General features: G+C 44.0%; 2 protein-coding genes across 8 annotated transcripts in view; both read left to right on the top strand.

The window, feature by feature from the left end:
* The window catches only part of LOC121070220 (probable bifunctional methylenetetrahydrofolate dehydrogenase/cyclohydrolase 2), a 48,284-nt gene extending 35,281 nt beyond the window's left edge, over positions 1 to 13,003 (top strand). For 2 of the 5 annotated variants that reach the window (XM_040557041.1, XM_040557039.1), the window contains 3 exons: positions 10,490 to 10,610; positions 11,173 to 11,325; positions 11,626 to 13,003. In XM_040557041.1, the coding sequence (XP_040412975.1) occupies positions 10,490 to 10,610; positions 11,173 to 11,325; positions 11,626 to 11,680 (329 nt within the window). In that variant the 3' untranslated portion in view covers positions 11,681 to 13,003. Of the gene's footprint in view, positions 1 to 1,575; positions 1,947 to 10,489; positions 10,611 to 11,172; positions 11,326 to 11,625 lie in introns of those variants that run through there. The other 3 variants (XM_040557045.1, XM_040557044.1, XM_040557042.1) reach the window with 2 other exon arrangements.
* Positions 13,004 to 13,132: 129 nt separating this feature from the next.
* EREG (epiregulin) overlaps positions 13,133 to 23,947 on the top strand; it is a 39,672-nt gene continuing 28,857 nt past the window's right edge. For all 3 annotated transcript variants that reach the window (XM_040557047.1, XM_040557049.1, XM_040557051.1), the window contains exon 1: positions 13,133 to 15,433. The gene's annotated coding sequence lies outside the window, so the exon portion shown is untranslated. The remainder of the gene's footprint in view (positions 15,434 to 23,947) is intronic.

Raw genomic sequence — 23,947 nt, 5'->3', positions numbered from 1 at the left:
GCCCATTCCAATGCCTGACCACTCTTTTCTGAGAAGAAATGTCTCCTCATCTCCAGCCTGAAATGGCTGTAGCTTCAGGGTTGCTCTTGCTTGGTGTTTTCTGTGTATGTGTGCGCACCCCGTCAAAAATGATGCTTTTCAAATAGTCAGATTCACTATAGACTGCATCTATGTGGCAAGCTTGCGGCTTCTTTCCCCACTTCATTTGAGACACGTGGTGACAGCAGGGTGAATGTGAGTTTCCAGGAAATTGTTTCTAAGCAAGGGAGAGGGTTCACAATGGCGCTTGGAAAAAAACTTCATAGTACTCAGTAATATGCCATTTGGACTAACCATTATTAGCAAATAACTGCTCATTACAGTTTGTCATGCAATGAATTCCCAGCCAGATGCATAAAATTCCTTTACAAGTAACCTGAAATTTCAGTTGATTATATCTTGCACAGTAAATACATCAGGACTTTTTGCTACATGATATTGATTCTTCATGCAAAGAGTTGAACTCAATGGGTATTACCTTAAATGCGTCAAAAAAATACAGGCATACTGATCTCTTAGCACGAGCACTTGAGATATATGCTAACTTTGGCTAGTCTGACATGTTATGTCGTTGGAGCTAATTCATTTTTTTCTTTGAGACTTAAATAAAATCAGTGCCTCCACTTCAGTATAGGCACCCTAGTAACACTGTTTTGTGGTGGTGCTTTTTTAAAACAAATAAATAAATAAAATTTTAAATAAAACTTTTCTGGGGGAGCTGAGTATTTATGGTTGCCATTGCAGTGGGAATTTTGCCACTGCAATCTGTTTTTTCTCAAGCACAGTTGTATTTATTGTTCTTTATCCACCTTAGGAAGCAAAAAACAAATCAGCCAGGAAACTGTACTCTCCCACTACATTTTTCTTAAGCTCTTTTTTATGATGGTACAATGTCTTTGTTAGAAGCAGCAAACTGGAGGGAGGGAAAGAGGCTAAAGAAGTGACAACTGTTGCTTGTGCTTTGCTGTCAGTTTTGGTAGCGTTCTGCTCTTCTTGCAGCTCCTCAGGAATAGGTTTGCTTTGGGCCATTAACATTTTGCCTTCAGAAGGAGATCCTTGGGATATTGACGGTGGCATCAGGGTTGGCAGGTGCAGAGCTGCCTTCCCGGAGCGGTCCTGTCTTGGTAGCACCGAGGTGTTGTGGGGTCAGCTGGTCATCCAGGTCAAGAAGTCAAAAAGTGCCACTTGCCAGGACAGTTTGGTGGGAGTTTCCTCCCTTGAGGAAAGGGCAGCCTTCTGCAGGTAGATTGGCTTAAGCAGATTGTGAAGCTATGCCCTGAAAATAGCCCCTGGATAGTAATATTCAAATCAACAGCACTACCTCACATCTCTGGTCCTGACTGTATCCCGAGACTACCATGGTTGTAACAAGACTTCTGCCTTAACTTTTCCCATGTGCTCCAGTCCTGTCCGAGTTATGGGCCTTCATGCTTGATACCAGTTAGGCATATGTGGACAAATGAAGGAGAAAAACGTTTTTGGACATGTTCTTAGTCAATACCTTTTCTTTTTTTTTTCCTCTCTCTTTTCTCCTAGAAGTAAAGAAGAAAGCTGGCTTTATCACTCCAGTGCCAGGAGGGGTGGGACCTATGACTGTTGCAATGCTTCTGAAGAACACCCTCATAGTTGCTAAAAAGCTCATTTACTAGAGCAAGCAGGCTGTCTTGGAAGAAGAATCCAAGTTGTTCTATTTATTGACATACAAAACCTTTATTTTTTACTACAAAGATATTTATTTCTACATTGTATTTATTTTTTCATGTAAACCATATTGAAGGTGATGGTTTACAAAATGTTAAGATACTTTGTGTTACCTCCCACTGACTTGCTGAATTGGAGAATGCGACCTTTGCTGATGTATTGGTGGTGGTCAACTGCGTGTGTGAAAATGAAGAACAAATCTTGAATTACAAATATACCTGTTTATTTTGAGATGGGGTGCTATTGTCGAGTTTATTTAAATACTTGGGACCCTCAATCTTGTTTAAAATGTACAAAAACTAGATTTCAGCTTGCTGGATATCTTTTGGGTTGGGTTCTGATGTCATGGAGCACTCCGGGTGTAATTTGAAATCTTGAATATTATATTTTTTGGTAAACATTTAGATAGCATCAATCTTAAATCTGAAAGGAATGAAAGACTGGAATTTGTTTCACCTGTCAGGCAGTAATGTTGGCAATTAATGCAAATGCTCAGTATGCATTTTAAAACAGTTGTGTACTTAAACATTGGCTAAACTCTCCTCTTAAATGTATTCAAGAGGACTGCATGAGTAGGCACCTAGAATTGAGGCCAGAATTGTTTTCTTGCCTGGATGTCTGGATTTGTTTGACTATGTTTTCACACACGGTACCTACAAAAAAAAAAAAAAAAAAAAAAAAAGCTTTGAATAGGTGACTTGATTGGATTGGACTTTACCTGGATAGAATGTTGTTAAAGCTGCTTTTAATGTACATTTGTATGACACGGGGGGAGAGAAAGAGAGAAGCAAAAGTTTATCCATGATGGAAATATTTGTATTGGAATTTGAAATAATTTACTTGTTCTCTTGTTTTCTGAAACAGCATGAAGGATTTCAGTTCATGATGGAAGGCTGAGCCCTTTACTTGTTTACAACATTTTGCTGCTTAGGGAGAACTAGGTGGGATAATGAGATGCTTGCGTTAAAAGGAAATAGAGACTGTGAAAATAAGTGGGAAGAGGGATAATTAGCAGTATGTTTCTATACCTTAATCTTTTAGTTCCAAAGACAGATCCAGAATAGTCTCATGCAATATAAAATTTCAGGTGGCATTACTGTGAAGATGCCAAGTTTACTGAGTGTATGCACTATTGACTTGAAGAGCCAACCCCAGTTCCCACTGAAGTCAGTGGGAATCAGTTTGGGCTGTTGTCTTCATAAATTTATCTCATTTGGGCAAACTTTATTTTAGTCATGAGCCTTTGGTGTATGCCATCAGACTCAAGATTACTTGAATGGGGAGGAAAAAGAAGTGTGACTCAATATTGCCTCTGTTTATTTAAAAAAAATGCTTGCTATAATAAAAAGAAGGAAATGGATCATTGTTTCTGTGCTACTTGATCTTCTGATGGTCTTTCTGAGAGTTTTGCTTAATGTAGTTTTTGTAAAATAGCTTCACAGATGCATTACTAAGCATGTGGAAGCAATAGTGCAGACACTTGCTTATCTGTTTAAATTAAGCAGTTGGTCAACCCATCATGGGCTGTGGTGGAATAAAACTTGTTCAGTTCTGCAGATCTTTCTGTGGCAAATGTTAATACAGTTTGTGTTGTTTTTTCTTTTTCAGCGCATTAAGAGTGGAACGTTGTTAGTGTTTTGCTTGTTCAGTCATTATTTAGTTTGTTCACGTTGCTTTCCTGAATTGACATTCATTTTCTTTGCTTTAACTGAAAATGGACTCCGCATTTTTGGCAGAAGAACAACCTAAGGCATTTTGCTTGTGTCACTCGAATGAGTGTGCCTCTTTCATATACTGCAAGCAGTTTATTGTGCATCTTCAGCTTTTTCTCTTTTCACCTCTCATGGGTGAGTTAGCGTTGCACAAAAGCCAGCAAGATGGAGGTTTTGCTCAGCAGCGTGCCATTCTGTGAGCTGCCAGACGCATCTGTGAGAGCACTCTCCGCTGTGACATCCAGGGGGAACAGCCTGTTTCCAGCCTGAAAAGCATGCTCGTGTGCCAGGACCCAGTCAGGTCTGGTCCGAGCACAAACACCCCGTGGCGGACAGCCGCGCGGCCTCGTCTGCTGAACCCTTCTTGCAGGCCTACCGCGCCCAGCTCTGTTGCCTAATGATGAAGCCGCCTCTCGGATTCAAGCCGGATTAAGTTCCCATTGTGTAGATGTGTGTTGAAAGGAAGGCTCATGAGACTTACCCCTGCTTGGGACTGATAGCAAAGGTTATCCAGGAAGGCATACATGCTCCCGTCGATCCGGGGAGTGCACAAGCTGCACTAGATCAGTGTGCAGGCATGTGGCAATTCAGGATACCGAAGGAAGGGAAAAGCCTCCTGGAATGCAGTCCATGAGCAGGAGAACGCATAATTAAAATGTGCATAACTAGCTTGTGTTTTTCCCTGAACTTATGAAGTGGTTAGATTTAATCCCATAGATCATTGAGGAGAGTGTGGTATAGAGGGAGAACTTGAGCTGACCGGAGTTATTAGGGCATCTATCAGAAGGTTTTGTGTGTTTTTTGTTTTTTAAACCAGTTGTGATAAGTTTTTTGTTGCTCAGAGCTCACAGTCGAGAAACTGCAAGTTGGGGTGAAGTTAGCAGTTTTCTTGGGGTGAGAGTCAAGAATTTTGGGGATGTTGAAGTGATTTTATGTTACTGAACTGGGCCTTTCTGATGATCTACTCTAGTGCGTCTGGCTGCCTAAGAACCCTTCGGAGGGACCAGTCCTACTTGTTCCAAGTTGCCTGTGACAAAGGAGAGTATTTAGGGCTGTCGAGAGCGGCTTAGTACAAGAACTGTGTGTGTCAGGTATGTCTTAAAGACCTACAAATACTTGCTGTAAAAACCATGATTGGTCTCATTATGCTACCCACTTCCTTGAAAGGGGAGCGATGCGCTCTCGTGGCTGGATAGAGGCAGCAGGAATGATGGCATGGCCTAGTACAGCCTCCTCTTTCAGCCAGTATTTTCTCTCTCCTTTGTTTTCTCTGTGCTCTGCCAGCTCCCACCTGCCACCCTGCACAACCACAGACTCCGATGGGGCTGGTGCCCTGCCTTGCTTCAGAGGCCTGTGCGCAGGGTAGGCTGAATGCGAAGTGGTTAGCATGCCCCTCCGGCTCGCCAGAGCCTGTGATCAAAGGCCTCTTGCTGGCAGTCACTGCTGGAGAACATCATCCGTTATCTGTGTGTCTGATCGCTTCCTACTCCTTGCACTAGCTGCACTTGCAGTTCCTCGTCGGGATAGCAGGGAACTGGGGCACGGAAGGGACCGGGGCAAAGCAGGGGCTGGACCCCGCTTCCTGAAATCCATGGCAGCAAGCTGAATGTTGACCATCCGCCTAGAATTAACTCAAGACTTGCATTGCTAAGGGAAGGAAAGAGCACATTGTTCACGATACATCTTTTTTGTTTGTTTTGCTCGCTTCTGTTTTTGCTGTATTTCATTGATCTGCTCTGGCACATACCAGGTCTCTTGAAAACTGCATCTTTGCATGCACAATAATGCCCACAGGTAATAGGAAACTAGGGTTTCAAAAGAAAACCTGATCCCAATGCTAGATAATAGTAGTTTCCTAAATAAATGTGTGGTTGCCCTGGGGGCTGAGGTTGTTGCCAGATGCACCTTTTTTTGATTGGCGAGAACAGCAGATGACGCTTCATGGCATATAAGTGCAAGAGAAAACACACGGGAGCACAGATAAGCAGAGCAAACGAGCTACCTGGAAAGAAGAATTGAAAAGGTGCTAAAGCAGCTGCTTGCAATGGCATTTGGAATGCTAATTTATATTTTGCTGAAAGGTAGGTTTGGAGGGGGCTTTTCTATGTCATAGTACACTGGGCTTTCTGGAGCAAGAGCTCACTCTATCTGAAATAAGCAGTAGGAGTGGAAAACATGCAAAGACGTTGTGAAGCAGCATTGTTTTAGTTAATATGAACCTCGACGAAGTTTTTAACAGATAAATAATAATTTAGACTTGGAAAAGAGGCTACTTTGTTAAGTAGGTGTAATATCGTCTGTAATATATTGCAGGTAGTCTTGTCATAAGTTGTATAGATAATTGAATGGAGATGGATTTTGGATTTCTGCAAATGATAATGTTGTTTTTTTTTCCCCACAATCATAATAATTATTCAGTGACAAAAGGAGGTTTGAGGCAGGAACACTTTACATGAGCTGTTATTACTTTTCTGCATTGCATCAGAATTTGTAATAAGTGGGTAAATGCTTTCTGAATGAAATGAACCTTGAATAGATACGCTGAGTTTTTCTGTTACAGTAAGCATCTATTTGCATTACACAGCAATGGGGGCACTGAGTGAAGAATCAGCTATTACTGTTTCATCCCTCAGCACAGAATTGTGGAATAACTGGACAAAAAACAACACTGAAGGTATTTGTGTTTCATTCTGTTTTTCTCTATTAATCTGCCACTGAATAGGTTTTATTTTGTTTTATGCTAATAGCTGCTGTAATGCTCCTGTCAGTTAGATGCAGTTGGGTTTTGAATATATTGTACATGTGGGATGAGCTACTTTACTCATGGAGCATTAAAATCCTCTCTGAAATAATGGCGGTTGCTCAGCTGTGGTAGGCTCATTGCTGACCAGCTCAAGAATCACTTATCCAAACCTTTTTATAATTAGAGAAAGGTATTTTGAGGCTATTTGGTTTAGTTTATGTACACCTTTACTGGTCATTTATGTTTTAACTAGTGCTTGGTTTCTAGCTGTCTTCAGTCTGAGTCTTTATGCACTGAAGTGAGAATGCAGCAAACGTAACTTGAAGTGATGCCTCTCATTACGGTTGCTCAGTAGTTTTTCTTTGTTGCAGTTTTGCTTTCGGCTATCACAGCTTCCCCAGCCCTTTTCAGAGCGCTAGCGCTCTCTTCTCTTTCTTTTCTGACTGAAATGTGAACTCAAGCTATTTACTTGCCAACATCTGAGACCAGAGTGCTGTGTTTATCCTGCAAGCTGCATTCTTGATGTTACTTCAGGTGCTAGTGATGTCATTACTTTTGGAGACCTGTGCGATCTGGAACTGAGGTTTTGGCAGGTCAGTAAAGGAGGAAAGGATTTTAACTGTGATACTTATTAATGTCTTTGTACTTTTAAAAGAATATAAACATGCATACAAATCATTTTCTGCTAATTGTAAGTCATCTTGGGATGTCTTGCAAGCTTTTTTTAGTAGATCCATAAGCTTTTTATTTTTCTCATAACAAGTCAAACTGCTGTTCTCTTTTTGTGTCTGTTTTGTCAACGTGGTACAGTTTTATAGACACAAGCACGTTCGTATACATGCTGTATGTGTTGGACTATTATTTTTGTGTGTATGTATATATATATATAATATATATGTATATGCACTTGCACACATATCTACATACTTGTAACAGTCAAGATGATGTTGATTTTTGACTGCAGTAGTTTGATTTCTCAGCCCAGCGCTTGTGGTCTGGCCTGGTGGTTGTGTCTGACACATTTCTTCCAGAGTTGCATACAGAGCAAACAGGAGTATAATGAAGTAGACGTATTTGTTGGGACTCGATACATACTCTGTATTATTTCTAAACAGCAGGAGTTATGGGTCATATTTTAATAAATAAGAGTTGTGTTTACAGGAACACAACCATGACTGCAGTTGTTCCATGCTAGTTGCAGTTGTGCAAATCAACTAGGTACCCGTGCTGTTAGCTGAGAGCATGTTTCCCTCGGTAATAATACAAATGTATAACCCTTCAAGCACACACTTGCACAGGTAGTTAAAGGTATATGTAGGCGTACCTTATACGCAGCCCTTGATAAATCAGAAAATGTCATTTCTGGCAAGAAGATTAGAAAGAAATGCTTGAAGTGTCACCAGAGAAACTGAATTCCCAGGTAAGAATCACTGGAGGAAACAGCAGTTTTCTGTGGGACTGCAAGTCCTCTGAGGACTGAAGTGCAGCTTGTGGAGAACGACTAACTTCTGCTTGAGGAACAACAACTCCATATTCATCCCATCTACAAGACCATGTCCAGTTTCCTGTTTTATACCTTAGGTAGCCCAGTGTAACCAGTGCTGGCACTGGGAAACATTAGGCTCTGTGATCAGTTGGGGAAAGAAACGTGTGGAGAGCTTGCAAAGCAGGGACGAACAACTTAAGATGCTCTTTCAACTAAAATGAAACCTTTGTAGTGAAATTTGCAGCCAGAATTTGGGACAGGCTTGGTTTTACTGGGGAAAAACGAGACCCCTTCATTGCCACAAGCCGCTTCCTCTGTGACTTCAAGGGAGGTCCCGAACCTGGGGCTGACCCCTTCCCTCCCCTTCCTGACGCTCCCGTTTCTCCCTGGCACACCATACCTTAAGGCTGAGCTGTCGTGGTCTTAGTGGCTCACTCTTTTGGTAGCCGGTCTGTCAGTTTTGGCATGCCTGGGCTTCCAGGTTCCTGTAGTTTTTGATTTCATGTCGGATCTTGCCAAGTGTATCTGTTGGAATGACTCAGTTGTAGGCAGCTGTTGGGTGCTTACACAGCATGCTTTTCTTTCCTCACGTGACTTGAAAGGGCACATGGATGTGTTTGTTCAACAGCTTGTTTAGTATCTAGGTGGATAATATGATATGAATTAGCATAATGCTCTGGGATGGGTTAGAAAATCTTTCTTTTTGTTTTCGAGACTCATCATTCTTGTAAAGGTAATCATTTGTACTTTTGCAACGTCAGAATAATTAGCACTTGGGATTTGCGTGCGTACACTTCAGATGGGATCTTGCAACCCACACTGGACAAAGCTCTCACTCCTGAAGTGAGGGAGGGCAGGCTCGCTCGTTTGTGGCCTGTGTTACGAGGTGTTTGTCTTGAGCACTTTCCAGGCAGGCTTCTGTTCAAGGCTGACCTTAGTTTCTAATTACAATGCTAACTTTGGTACTCAGGGGAAGTGCCTGTGTGCACTAAGCAAGCTTTCTTCCAGAAGTTGCTGGATGGAAGGCTGCCATCTCTCGGCAAAGGTGGTGTAAATTGGGAGGGATGCTTTGGCAACCTAGCAGTGGTAGAGTAAAGCTCACCACTGAGTGTTGCTGCATGCAGGTCTGACCTGGGAGTTGTTTCAGGCCCTCTCTGCTGCGCTGCAGTGTGCTGTACAGACGGGGCCTGAGCTTGGGCATCTCCCTCAGTGCACGTGTATTGTCTGTCGCTGGATTACTAGGCCAAAAATATACATCTGGTATACAGCTTCTAGCCTTGTATTTCTAGCTTCAGGACTTCTTTCTCCACAAATCATCGAGAGGCACTTGTGAGTCTTTGTTTTATTTTCAACAAGACTAGGAAATGTGCTGGAAACATGCTGTTTTCTCAGCCCAAACAATTATGAATATAAATAAATGAAGACATGTTTTTTCTCCTCCTCTGTAGCTTTGCCTGAGAAAGAAGAAATCCCTCTGCTCTTTTTCGAGAAGACTTGAATTATTCCTTGTTCTCTAGAAACCTCTCCATAAGCTGGAAGTCTGATTTCTCTGTAAAATGTTAGGGGGCGCTATTTTCAAAGCAGTGTCGTTCAATCTGAGTGCATGAGTGGGTTCCTGCTATGAAACGACTCAGACTGAACTTGCCTCAGAAAATGGGGGAATTGGTGGTGTTAGTCCTGAATCTGATAATTGTTTCGTCAGTATAATCTTTCTAAACCTTGATTCAGCACTTAGTCAGAAAGGAGGCTCTCTGCTTGCTGCGCCGTTGTTTAGTCACTGAGCAAACCTGGTCACCTTGTCACCTTCCCACCTGATGTTATGTTTCTTGTGGTCCTAATGGTAAGCTGGTGTTTACGTAGGCTCAGTGAGGAAATCATCTTCAGTCATCTTAGAACGGTCCCCTCAAATAGTAACACACTGGACATCACACCCCACCAGAGACTGCTGTAAATTGGGTCGAGAGACCAGTTCAAACTGATACTCGCTTTGAGCCTTCTTTCTGTTTCGTACAGCCCTTTTCTTGTGACAGATTGATGCTGGCATCTGTGCTCCTTCCACGCAGAGGGGTGCCTTGCTCCTGGGCTCGGGCTCTGCTCTACCAGTAGATAACACTGGTCTAAGACCCCAAAGAACAGCTTTGAATATTCTTTTGTTCCCGTTCATGTTTCAGATATAAGGTAGTCATTTTCTGTGCTTTCAGAGCAGTAGCAAGCATACTGACCTGGATGTAGATGGTTTTGATCAAGCTTAAAAAATGAATAGTTGTGGGCCTCGCTTGCTTTTTGCGTGGGAAGGCTGTTTGGGGAATGTGGGTTGCTTAAAACCATAACTGGACACTCTGCTAACAGGAGACCGTGGAGAACAGATGGAGGGAGCAATCCCACCATTCCTCGCTTAATTGTAGCTGCAGCACTGACAGACAGGAGTGCGGTAATTTGTCTTGTGATTGGAGGAAAAGGAAAAAAGAATTCATCATTTGAATTCAGACTGGGAAGCATACTAAGAATAATTCAGTGCTCTCATTGTATCCATAGCCCCCTGAGCGAATATTCCACCATCATTTTTCTACACACTCCTCAAGAGGAAGTAATTTACTTGCAGTTTGTTCTTCTTCCAAAGTCAAGCTGGTGTATCTTAGAAGCTTGTTCTGATTAGCAGCGTTTGTCAAGAGACCTATCTCAGTGAATTTGTATATTAGGTGTCTTTCTGCAGGAGCTGTCTGTTCCTCCTGAGTCATGAAAATATTTTTGAATTATTCGATTTATATTTTTTTTCCAAATATAACGTGGCTTTTTCCACTTTGACAGTAGAGTACACAGAGCAGCCGAGGCTCTTGAAGCTTATGCAGACCTGTCTGGAAGAACACCACAGCTATTGCATTAATGGACTCTGTGCTTTCCACAGTGAACTGAGGAAACCCATATGCAAGTAAATAACACTGTTTATAAGTACTCTTCATATAGAATTAGCCTTGTTTCTTTTTCTGCTATGCTTTATTGTTGTAATGTAACCAATTTTCAGCAGAGCACAACTTTCAAGTGGCATCGAAGTATCTGCAGGCTTAAAGCTTGGTGCAGTCTTGGATGCTATACTGGCTCAGGACTGATGACAAGGCAATAATGCTGTGCTGTTATAATACCAAGGAAGAAAGAGGGAGAATTAACAACTCTCTAGATCCACAGCCTCAGTGGCATCTCAGATCAGAATTAGCGCTAGAGTTAAAGAATGTTCACAGCAGGTGCAACAAAGGGGACAAGATATTTTAGGATGTCAGCTCCAACTTCATTACTGTACAGCTGCTTACATACCCTAGATGGACTGGGACAGCTGGTAGTCTTGTTGAAGAGGTTCTGACTGAGTCCCAGATTCAGTCCATCCTAGTTTAGACTTGTTCTAAATTGTTTAAAACTACTCAAAACTAACATGTTTCTGAAGTACAAAGTCTAAGATATTCTGAGTAATTTTTACACGGTGTATATTTAATTTGTAGGTGCCTTGCAGGTTATAATGGAGAGAGGTGTGAACATTTAACACTAAATTCCTATGCACATAATTCTTACGAACGCTACATTGCTGTGGGAATTGGTGTAGGGATACTGACAAGTGGGATACTTGCCATCATCTACTGCTACGTAAGAAAGAGGTACGGGAGACATGTAACCTTCTCATTCTGTTCAACTGAATTACAGTGGGGGGGAAAGCTGTGCAGAGTTTTTACAAGGGCATTGGGAGCATGTTCTTGCATTTGTTGTGTGATCTTAAAGGAGTTGACGCTCAATATTTCTGCTTTCTGATCTGCCAGTTGTATAAAATGGTGCAGCTTTGCTAAAAGTGGGTTTTGTTGGGGCTACTTAAATGAATCAAGCAATTAGATCTAGTTCTGTTCAGACTAGAGGGGTTTTACGTGTGTCTGATTAAAATGACACAATGTTTTCCATTTTAGATGCAGGAAATTGAAATCGCCCTACAAAGTCTGCACAGGAGAGACGGCGTTGTGAAGACGTGGCACTGGGACACTTAGCAATCTGCCTGTAAGCAAGTGGCGGTTCTGTTTGGAGGGCCACCCCACGCCATCTAGCAGGTACCCCAGCCTCGCTGATGAGGTGGAATGAAGGGAGTGACAGAGCGAGTGTGTAAACGGAACTGCTGCAGAACTGATGGGGTCCATTCACTTTTGAAGAAAGACTTGATATTTCTAGTAAAGGCTGCTAGATGAGCAGGTCAGAACAGCAAGGGATACTTGCAGCCTTCTCAGTGCTCTCCTGCGGTTCGTATTTGTCAAGGGGAGGACTGAGTCGTTCTATCTAGTTTTCGGTCATTTCAAGCCCTAGTAGAGTGTTCTGCTCTGATCTTTCCTGTCTTTTTTTTTCTTCTTCCCTGAAACAACCTGTTTCACAATGGAATTGTATTCTGAACATCATGTGCTGATGAGAAGCCATCTGGATTCTGCTTCTAATACCGTATGGGACAAAATCATCAAGTGCTTTGGACTGAGGAAAATGCATTGTTCTCAGAGACTCAGTAAAATCTGGAATAACAGGTATGCAATTTCTGGAAAATTAGACTATGACACCTTTGGACACAGCAAGTTCTTAACATTTTCGACGACAGAAGGAATTCAACATCTTTCTTGAAATGGATTATGGAGTGTGCTCATGACAAAGAACATAAGTCTTCCCAAACATCATATAGCAGCTCATCACATTGCTGAAACTTAAGGCAAAACATTGCCTTGCTGCACGGTGATTTCAGAACAAGACTCCAGCTGCTACAGAGTCTGGAATTTTGTTATGCAACTTAGCATAGCTTTGCCAAGGAAGCATGTTCATTTTACTCCTTGTGCACAACCTGTGCACAGTGTGACCACTCAGATAAGAAAGAAATGGCCACAGGGATTTTGTTTCATCCTGGCCAGACAGATTATTACCAGGTGCTTGTTTTTCTTCATCTTTCCTACAAAGAAATGCGAAGGCCGGAGGATTTTGTTCAAGGAGAAGGGACTAAGTTGGTTGTAAGGATGGTGGCACTGACTGTGACTTCTCACTGACATTTGGAGGATTTGCCAATGCTGATGAGACTGGAGATGGCTCCCACAGATTTTTCATTTCAGCTGTTGCGCATTGTAGACAAATCTGCTGTGCTTAGTCATCTACAAGGAAACGGAAGTTAGGTACCTCAACAATCTTTGGGATTTTTGTGGAATAATGCAGGCTCCTAAATTGCTGTGCATTGCTGAGAGGTTCAATTTCTTTGTTATGCAAGTTCATTTTTACCAAAGGATGGATGTCATTTGTTTTTTGTTTAAAAAATAATAATAATAAGCTGTGTATTTGTGAGACTACAATGGTAATGCTGAAGTGTGTACAGAAGGCTGGATTTTGGGGAGGTAAATGCATGCTGAGCACTTGAGTGTTCAGAAGTTCAGTGGCTTCTCACCTGGGGATCCTGGTCAGTAACTGAGTCATCTCAGCTCTTGATTTCATACAAAAAAAAAAAAAAAGCAAACAAAAAAAAAAACACAGCACATCACCCTGATTGGACATGATTTTGAAGTCAGCTTTCAGTTGTTGCCCGAATATTTTCTGTGTCACCTGTATGTAGTGAGAGAGCAATTAGATGTTAATACCTGTGCAAATGCACATAGGCATGCAAAAAACACCCCTCACCCCTTGCACACACACACTGTACAGAGGCTGAACTGAAGTAGCTATTAAAAACTGCATGTCGTCAGGAAAACAGAAGTTAAAGATCTTCCTTGTATCTCTGAGAAAATTTTAATCGCTGGACAGGCCAAAAAGAGGAAAAGCTGCAAAGCATTTGTCATGCAAATTAATCTTTTCCAGTGTCTCTTCCCGCACACACGTTGCAAATGTTGCGTTCACTAGTAGAGAAACAATCTTTTTGCATCAAGAAGTCTATCGTAGAGCAACCATTCACAGTAACACAACTTTTTCAGTGTATATATGCAGCTGTTTGAGGAGTTTTCAAGGCAGGAGTTTGAACAACTGGAATTTCTTTTGTCCTAAAGAGCTGTCAACAGAGAGATGGATTTGTGTGTGTGTTTTAACCATTTGTGAATCCACTCACTGATGTTCTTCACTATCTGGTGGCCAAATGGGTACACTGCAGGACATCAAAGTGCTTCTTGAAAAGTATTTATTCATTACAGAGATACTCTATACCTAGAGAAATGCACACTGATATTTTTTTTATGTTTAGCTAAAACATGGATGCCAGCTGGAAAGGAAGGTTATTTCAAGGCCCCAGTTTGGCAGGAAACTTTTTCTAGTTTGCTTTCAGGACCAAGGCAGCTCTGTGAGGGCTGCCTGCGAAAGTTTGCAGGGGATTTGTGCTAATGGAAGAAAAGCTCAAGAGTGAAATACCAGATGAGTCCATGACATGCAAAATAAAACTTGGTCTAAGTGCAGGGAGAGTAAAATGGAAAGACAGATGGAAGAAGGAAGAGAAAGGAGGTCTTTGCTTTATTTTTCTGTTTTCTTTTTCCAATTGGTATTGAGGCTTCCAGACGTGGGTTCCTCACCACTTGGATGCTCTACGTCCTTTGTGCCAAAGCACGATGTGGGAGCAGGCTGCCAGCTTCTCAAACATCCCAGCTTGGTGGCACCAACACAGATGACTGTTCTCTCTGTCAGCCTGCACAGTGTTTACGGGCTGTAGCCTGTGTGGGAGAAGAGCCTTGTCATCGCAGTTCTAAGGGATTTCATCAGGCCCAAGCTGTGTTTGAGGCATCACTGCAGGAATGAATCACTCAGCTGTTTGATGCAGTGACCCTGCTGAGGAAGTCTGTGCTGCCTCAGATTGCTTCGTGGAGTCAGCTGTGCTGAGCCCTGCCTTGATAAGTGACAGGTGCTACTAGGCTAGTATTGTCTGTTGCTGCTTACAGTGTTGAATTTCCTGCAGAACTGGCCTGTCAGAGGATCGGGATTGTCTTTCCTGTCTCATTTATCAGGCTCAGACTCTTTCTATAATGGCATAATTAACAGAACTGTAAGCTTCTTTTTCCTATTAGCTGCACGTGCCAAAAATGCTGCCGTTTTGGGAGGAGACCCTATGTTTGCGTGGCTTCTGGGCACCCCTGCATCAGGCTTAGTGGGGGCACCGGCTCAGCAGAGAGGAGAGAGAAATGCTAAAGACTGGGACCTGCGTTTGCAAAGGACAGAGCATTGCCTTGCATGTGATCCTGGCTGCTGGAACCACATCATGATGCCTTGCAGTGCATCACTTGAGTCTAGCTGTCCATGAGCCACCAAACCCTCTCCCTGCTTCGCAGCAATCTGTTCTCCACACCTGGGTGCACTTTGTCACTAATGGTTGGCTGGGACTTGAGCGCCTCCCCAGAATCTGACACCCGTTTTCTTCTGAAATACCTGGGTAGCCTGCAGCGTACCTGATGGCAACAAGGTCCATTTAAAATGATGGGATGCAAGCCTGTGGAAAAGATGAGTGTCCTGGCAAAACACTACTTTTAATCTGGGAAGGAAGCATATTGTTGGCTGACAGTCAGTGCACAAAGTGTCCCTGTGGGCACTGAAAACTCCCACCTTCCTGACGAGGTGTGCTGTTGTTTCCCAGCAGTGCCCAAGATCACACAGGAGTGCATCAGCAACCTGAGCAGGGGGCATGCGAGCAGCCAGGCCACTGGCCCAACTCGTCCAATAGCCAGTCAGCAACAGCAGGCGGTGCCAAAGGCTCCCAGAGGAGGTCTGAGAGATGTGGTGGCAGGCAGGCAGGTAGGAGAGTTTTCCCTCAGAAGGTATTCTCTTATTGTTGATAACTGAGAGTAGGGTTTGGATGATAACACAGCAGTGTGTCTGATCCTTCTCGCGTACTATGGAAAGACAGCTTCTTCTAGTGTGTAGTAAAAGAAAAAAAAAGATTTGTGTTCATACGGCTGGCAAAAGGCTACCTTGGGTGTCATTTGAGCCATAAATACTGGGTTATGTCCTAAGAACTAGAGGTGAAATGGGTTACTTGCTAGCAGTTCTCTATTTCAGGCAAAAACAAACATATGACTGAGCATAACTTCCTAAGTTTTTAGTTCTTAACACTAGTTCTGTTTTATTTCATTTCTGGTCCATGTAATATGCTGTGGTTGGAAAAGCATCCCTCAAAGAGAAGGCCAATTTGGTAAAATAATGAATTTAATAATTATGTTAAGAACAGTTCCAGTGACCTCTGAAGCTTGCAGTACTTAATTGATTTGACTTCACAGCATCCGCGTGAAGCAGGTCAGTGCTTTGGGGATGATGTGCTGTGGACAACTGAGATGAGGAGGGACTAAATTCACGTGAGTGAGAGGCATCGGGGCAGCAAATCCAGAATCCAGAGCCTCTTGTAGTGCTGTAGCCGATAGACCATGTTTTTGCTCCTTTTAGTGCTCTTAAGAAATGGTTATCACATAGATGGATAATGCACTAGTAGTTTTCAGAGAGAGAAAAAGAAGGGAATTCTAGGTAAGATGAAAGTTTGAAGGCAAGAACAAGAGTTTCTTCTTGAATATTCATTTGAGCTCTGGGTGGTGTATGACATGAGGACAAGGTTTTTGTTTGAGAAGTATGACAACAAGCCAGTATTTTGGAGGGGAAAAAAAAAAAAGGCAATTCGCATGTGCAAGTAAATCATCAGAAGGTTGTATGCAGTTAGCTCCAACCCATTGTGTGTAGGGTTTGTGGAAGTCGTGCTCATTTCAGGAACTCCTGGCCAGGAACAGAACAATTTCAGGGCAGCCTTTAGAAAAGTGAACGTGACAAACTAGAAGGGGGGGAATGTACTGGTTATTGTTTACATTTCAAGGTGTTGGGTGGCTCAAAGGCACGAGTGAGCAAATTGGCCTGACAACTGAGAGACTGAAAGTGCTGTCTGCACAGCTCAGTGCTTTGGTCACTGCGTTTGTAGAGCTCTGATGGCATCTGCAGTGATGTGTGGCTGCTCGTGCACATCACGTCCTTCGCCTGGCTCTGAAGAGGGAAGCACCTGTAGAGGTCCCTATTGTACTATAAATCCAGGAAATCACTCGGGATGCCTTTACGACCCAGTTAACAAACAAACAGAAAAGTGCAGCTACTCATTAAAAGCTCAGTGTAAGTAGTCATTAATTACCATGACAGCAATAAAATCTTGTACTATGACTAGGCTCTGGGCTGCTCCTACTCTCGCTGAAGTGAGTGTGAGAAAGAGCAGGCTCTAAGAAGCAGCTCTCAGTGAGCTGAAGGAGGTATCACAACACAGCTGCTGCCGCTGGTTTGTGCAGAAGAGGAAAATGTTAATTGTGGTCTTGTTCGGAGTACAAGTCCCTTTTGCTAGTTGCTGTGCATATGGAAAGAGCACCCTCGCTCTTGGCTGCTGGAGTTCAAAGCTGGAACTTTTGGATTGAGAGCAGGCTTGGACTCAGTTCCTGTGCCCAGCACCCATGTAGGCAGGTGGACCCCTAAGTGAGAGGTGAAGTTGGGTAATGCAGCAAGAAGAGGTGAGTGCCTCCTCTGGAGGAGGACCCATGAAATGAGACGAAACAGAGGTACAGGGAAGCCAAGTCACTTGATCTAAGTCCCAGAAAACAAGATGGGTATGTAGACCCTGAGCCTTTGGCCTGCCCTTACATGACCTAGGTAATGGCTTTTTCTCCCATTTGCAGCCCAATATTTTGCCTTTATTAAGAAAGAGCAGAGGTATGAGGCCTGGCAAGATACCCTGGAAGAGACCCCCGAGGCAGGATAGCTGTTCAGTAGGCATCTTGTTAATAAAGGATAGAAATCTGTAGTACCTATGATCATGTTTTCATGGTCTCAAGTCTAAATCTTTTTTTCTTCCTTGCTGGGGCTTTAATTTGATAAATGTTCACATAGAAGAGAAAGTCACAATGTAGGCAGTAAGTGGCACAGAAAAATACAAATATAATGCTCCCTGTCATGGGATTTTTCCATATAGCTCATTCTTAAAGATGGGTTATGGTCTGTGTCCTGCTGTTACATCCCTGTAGAAGCAACAGTTCACATAACCACACTGAGGCTGTTGTATAGCTGGTCCAATTGATTGTTAGTTTGATGGAGTTGGACAAATTAAAATTTTAATCTTAAAAATATAAGAAATTCACAAGCTAGGGTAAACACGGTTTTAAATGCTTGTCTTCTGTAACAGTTCAAGATGAGCTGAACGTGGGACTTGAGGCATGTCTTGCCAAACCACCTTTTGGGAGATGTCTATCCAATTTTTTTCTCCATTTTGGCAATCAGGACTCCTGCGAAATTAACAGGTAGCTCTGGGATCGGTTTTGCAACTCAGAAGTCAGAGGTATCCAGATGCCACATTTGAGTTCTGTATCTAACAGTGACTCACTTAAACACAAAATTTTAAAGAAATCTTCATGTTGAGTTTATCTGGTGCAGGTTTGCAAACAAGTTGCCTAATAGCAGTTCCATTTTGACACTGTTATTTAAACACTACTTTGTCCTTTAACAGGCAGAAGTACAGCTGGTGGTTCTTTGAGTACTAGAAATTCAAATGTGGCTGTGTCTCCTGGTCATGACTGACCCAGAATACCGTGTGGTGGCTTTGCCACTGGCCAAGGAGAGACTGAGGATGGGGAGCCAGGCTGAGGCTGCTGTGGGAAGGCTTCCCAGGCACAGCACGTCCAGGAACCCGGTGTTGAGTACACCCCACGTGCTGTGCAGGGGCTGCAGACCTCCTGGGAGCACTGTTTCTGGAGTAGCTGCTGCTGTTTGCAAATTCTTCTGCCTTCAGCTTCCCAAGGCAAGGAGCCACGATGTGACCCTGGGTTGGGAGTGGTACAGCTTGTCACTGTCACTTTATGACATACACTCTGCTCTTTGCTACTTTGAATTATTTTATAGTGTTGTTCTGTTGTCGCTTTTGCTGTGGCAGGCGAAGAAAAATCCAAGAACTCTTCCTCTGTCTTCTCTGTGCAGGACTGCAGCACAAAGATGCCTCCTGGTAGCTCCTGCTGAGAAATAGCACGGCCAGGGTTGAGACACAAGAAGATAGGGCCATGCTTTGCAAGAGCATCTGACTAACCCGAGCAAAGCTAATTTGTTTGACATCATTTCTGTACGTAAGACTAAGTCTGTTTGTGTCCCATTGTTATGGCAAATCCCATGATGAGCTGCATTTTATTGACTTCTGCTGGCCGTTTGACGGAGCCCTGGCGGCAGATGTGAATAGGAGCGCTGTTCCAGGAAGCTGTCTAATAGATACTCCTTGGGATTTGGAAGGTTGCAGAGCAACCGGTAGGCCTAGGAGGTAGCTGCGACAGCTTTACGTAACAGGGAGGACCCAGGAGCTTTCAGGGCATCCCTGCCCTGCGAGCCAGGCAGCCCAGCAGCCACCCTGCAGGGGGGTGAGGCAGGCTGAGACGAGGCAGTGGCAGGCAGGGGACAGTGTGGGGACCGTGATTTTATGGGACCATGCCACATGGCCAGAACACGCAAATTTTGACCTAAGAGTTTGTGTCTTTTCCCTCTCTTCAAGACTACAGTGGCACATGCTTACGCCTACTTATTGGAGTGATGTTGCTGAGACAGCAAAACACGAGGAGGGGCCCCTCAGGTGGCCTCATCTGCACTTGTGCTTTTTGGCAACTCTTAGCATTTTAGACATTGGGTCTTGGCAGCTCTGGCACAGAACTTGGGCTCCAGCAGCCTTTTCTGTCTTCGTGCCAAGCACAGACACTTGGCAAGCTGGGATTTATCATACACGTAGGCATAGCGGGAGAGCTGCTGGTAAGGGTGGTGGTTATGCTATGTTATTTTCCAGCAAGGAAAATAAGTGGATGCAGAGTTCCTAGAAGACTGACTGGTTGCCATGCTACAGGGCCTAGTCCTTCTGTTCAATCCAAGATCAGACCTGGGTCCGCATGGGAGCAAGTGCTGTGATACCTGACGGCTGTAGCAGGTAGAGTGGTGGCTGTGAAAACGATCAAGTAGGAATTTGTGCTGATTTCTCTTGCTGCCTTGGTGGCAAGGGGCAGAACTGTGAACTTGGAGGTGAGCACGAACTTGAAGACAAAGGCAAGTTGAGCCTGGCAAAAGGCTCATGAACCCGAGAAGCGTGTAATTTCCAACCTGATCCTGTAAAACAAGTCAGAAGAAACAGGATTGAGCATTTCAAGGCAAAACGAAGTTCAAGACCCGGAACTACCACTGGGAAGAGCTGACCAGTTGCACTGAGAGTGGTAAGACCCGTGGAAGGGTGCAGGAGATGCCTGTCTCACTGCAGTGGCTTCTGGTTCAGCTGTTTTTCTGGTTTCCCACTTAGGACTGTACAGCTGAGCAGCTTGTCATAGCCCCTACACAATGGTGAACTTGCGCAGCTTGGCTTATATTGCTTAAAAGAGCAGCTCTGAATTATCCCTTCTGGACATGCAGCCCCTGTTAAATGAATGCAGATCCCAGCAGTTGAGCTGGGTTTTGTAGTTGCATATGGATTGGTGATTAGACAATCTGACTGAACCAAGACAGTGATTTTGTTAATCAAAGCCGTCCAGAATGTTAGTCCTGTTACAGCAGTGCCTGGAAGCTCACTGTGCCCTCTCGTAACTGGCTGTCATTTGCATGATGACTGGTATGTGTCCAGCAGCTGGGGGTTAAAGCACAGTCGTTCCTCCTTTTCCAGATAAGTGATGTTACAGATCTGCCTGCTGCTCTCGGAGCAGCACCGGCTCAGACTGTCCTGGTTTACCAGAATGAACCAGCACACAAACGCAGCACGGCTCCCGAGGAGCTGAAAGACTGGAAATTCTCTTGCCCTTTCCCCTCACCTTGTTAATACTTCTCTTGACTTTTTTGGTGGCACGTTCATTGCTTCTCAAGTGCAAATATGTTTGTAAGGTCTTCTCCCTCAGGCACATCTCAGCCATCTGAATGCGTTCCTCCATCACTAACTGCTTTTCCCATCAAGATTACAGCAGCAAAAAATGTTCTCTATGGGCTGGGTGCTCCCCTATGCATGAAAAATGTGTGCAGGAGCCAAGAAACACCAGGAGTTTCTTCCCGATTGTTCCAAATAAGAATGGGGAGTGACGCAGGCGAAGGGCATGACCTTACACAGACACACGCGTACTCTGAGATCTGCACGGAAATGGCCGTGACCTCAGCAAAACCTTATGCAGTTTAGGGGAAGTTGGACTGGGTTGCGTGGCCTCGGACATTCCCCTCCAACCCTTTCTTCTTTTCCAGCATGGTTTCTTTCAGGTCCAGGCTTCCTGGCCTTCCCAGTGCAGGTGTCCCCTCTTTCCACCATCAGCAAGTGCTGTGATGCAGGACGAGATCCCCTAGGTTTATTCTGTATGGAGGCCTCGAACGGGTTGCAGGGCACAGGTGCCACGGAGCATTTCTGCCCGGGTTCTGAGCAATGCCAAGGGCTGGGTTGGGCTCCAAAGAGAAGAAACTCTGCAAGGTTTCACAGGGTTGGGAGGAAAGATGGAGCCTGCCATTCTTGCTTTCCCCTCCTGTTATTCCGGGCAAGTTTGCACTGGTTTGACCTCTCAGTTCATTTAGGCAGAGGACAGATATCCCGGTGTGGGATCCTGCTGTAAACTGGTCCAGTGCACTCTTGTATTTCAGGTGCCACTTTCAAACTACAGCCTGGAAAGTCTTAAAAGAGGTATTCAGAATGATTCCACAGAGGGTTAGTTTGATTGCTTTTTAAATCATTAAGTATTTGTGAAATGCAGCCATTTAATGTCTTAACACGAGGATTTTTAAGAGAATTAATCATAAAGAAGGGATCTGGGATTTTCCCAGTTAGCTCTGGCCTGACTCCAAGACCTGCCACAGGCTGTAGTAAAACCCCTGTTGATTTCAGTGGATATGGAATTAGGCTACTTGCACCATGCGAGTCTTCGGGTGTTTAGGCATTTTTAGTCTTTTGATTGCCATGGGCACTCAATTACTTAAATTTCTTAAAATTTACTTTTTAATATTTTTATTACTAGGAAGTTCCATGGGATGTAAGAGGAGCAGGATGAGAGATGCAGGCCACCATGCTGTTCAGTAACAGCAACTCATAAATGTAAGCATGCTCTGAATATTATTGGAAGGTTAAAAACCCCTGGGTGGGAGACAAAACTCGGGTATTTTTCTAAATATGGGACAATTTGGACAGAGCCTGTGGAAATCCTGGTCATTTTTCCATCAACTTCATGAGGCTTCGGAACAGCCTTCTGGTCACTGTAACATAGGAGAATCTGGGGGCATCTCCTGTGTTTGTGCCAGTTCTTCCTCTCCTGTTCTGCAGATGAAATTGTACCAAAATTAGCATGGCTGGCTTTGAGGGATGACTTGTGAAATAACACCTGACAGTGGTGGGAATTAGCCTCTGTGTGGTTCTGTAGGGTTTTCTTTTTACCAGCTTTGCATGCCTGCCATAGGACTTCAGGACAGTGTGTATGCTATCTGCAATGTAAGTGAATTCTGCCTTTTCTCTGTGCTGTAGCTGTTTCAAAGGAAAATATGACACAGATATGAGCCAAATTCCCTTTGTCATCAAACATTTGAATCCCTTAAAGAGTGTGCATTGTTTTCTGTTATTTGCTAACTGTTCATTCAGCACACTAGCTCTCTGCTGCCACATACACAATTTCTGTTATGCCAAATAACATTTTCTGTGCTCAGTGTCTAGTTGACATGGAAATAAGTAATGAAATGGTCACAAATGCACCCTGAATGTACGATAGAAAACTTCTGATTTTAACATACAGGATGTACCTTGTGCCGCTGCCAAGCTCAGGCTCTGACTTAGATCCCAAGGATTTTGGTAATGTTGTTGAACAGCAAGTTTGTCTTTTGTTTCTCGTAAAAACATCTTTGTTAACCTAGAACTCAGGTTCACACAGATCAGTACATGTGCAGAAAGCCCTGCGGAAAACATACCATTATCCTCGAAGGAACTTGGTTAGAAAACAAAACAAACCCGAGCAACATGAGGGAGACTCGGATCCCGTGCGCCCACTGCCATCTCCATTCCAAGCCTCGTGTGAGGGTCTGGTGTGTGGCGTTCTGCTGCGGTGTGGTGGCAGATCTGTGTAACTGGACACGGACCAGGCCCTGTGGATGAAACCCCAAAAGTCTCATACATGCATTAGTCTGGTCACTGCTGTTGGCTGTGGGGGATAGTGGTCCAGGCCAGCGCAGAAGCTCTACACTCATATGTGTAACAGTAGTAGTAAGGGATGAAAGGTAACGTAGCACAGAGGCTTGGTGGCACTGAACAGCGGGGCATGGAGAGCTGTACATCCCAGGGTGTGTGGAAAAGTTCTGGGGTTCGTATGGAAGAGCTTTCAGAGACTACATCTGATGAATGGCTTCCAATTCATAGCTACTGGCTGCTGTCTGCAAAGGTACATCCTCCTCTATTTCCAGCCAGAGCAAAAGTTAGTGATACAGAGATTTTTTCATGTTCTACGCTAAATCTTGAGTCCAGTCCTTTCCACAAATCAAATTCCCCAAGGATTATGGTCTTAAGCAGTATGCAAAATGATTTTCTTATACAAATAAGCGAGCATTACAATTCATATGCATTAATGCAGGTCACTCTCAGACCAAGGTTTCCCTGTGTCATGAGTTTTGGGGCAGTACAAAAAAAGCTTGCATCTGCTTCAGCAGACCTGTTATTTCAGAAGCTTGAGCTCAAACGTGGGTCTGTCACACACTGCAGCCTTCGTAAATCGCCTGTCCCTTTTGTAAGGCAACAGAGTGCCTGGGATCAGGATGTCAGCTGCAAGTTCATTTTGCCTGTGCTAAGGGTGAGGAAGCAGCCAAGGGAAAAAAGCATGGGTTGGTTATCTGAGACCACCACGCACAGGATTTGACATCTCCCAACTGGCAGAGTAAGTGTGCCCAAGGGACAGAGTGGTTGTCACCTTTAAGCATAACAGCCTGACAGTTGTGCTACTGCAAGTCTTCCTCCTTGTTCAGCTTGAAATTTTTATCCTACTACAGCGTGGATCTGGGCTCTGGGATGAGGAAGAGGAGTCTGGGAGGCAGCCAGTGCTGCTCTGACTCACCACCTGCAGAGGAAGTGATCTGCAAGCAGGGCAAGAGCCAGGATCACGGGAGATGCAGGTGGAAGTCTGTGCCTCGACACGCGCCTTGGGTAAGCTGCACACACTGCGCGTGCCTCGGTTCCACCCTCAGAGAGGTACCAAAATAGCTGCAGGGATTCTGTGGGGGTGAAAGCATTGAAGACTGCGAGGGTAGTTCATAGGCACTGGGGGATGGTGGAGCAATGCTTAG

Source organism: Cygnus olor, chromosome 4 (genome assembly GCF_009769625.2).
Source record: "Cygnus olor isolate bCygOlo1 chromosome 4, bCygOlo1.pri.v2, whole genome shotgun sequence".
Classification (NCBI taxonomy): Eukaryota; Metazoa; Chordata; class Aves; order Anseriformes; family Anatidae; genus Cygnus; species Cygnus olor.
The sequence above is the reverse complement of the archived record's forward strand: the minus strand, read 5'-3'. Positions and strand labels throughout refer to the sequence as shown.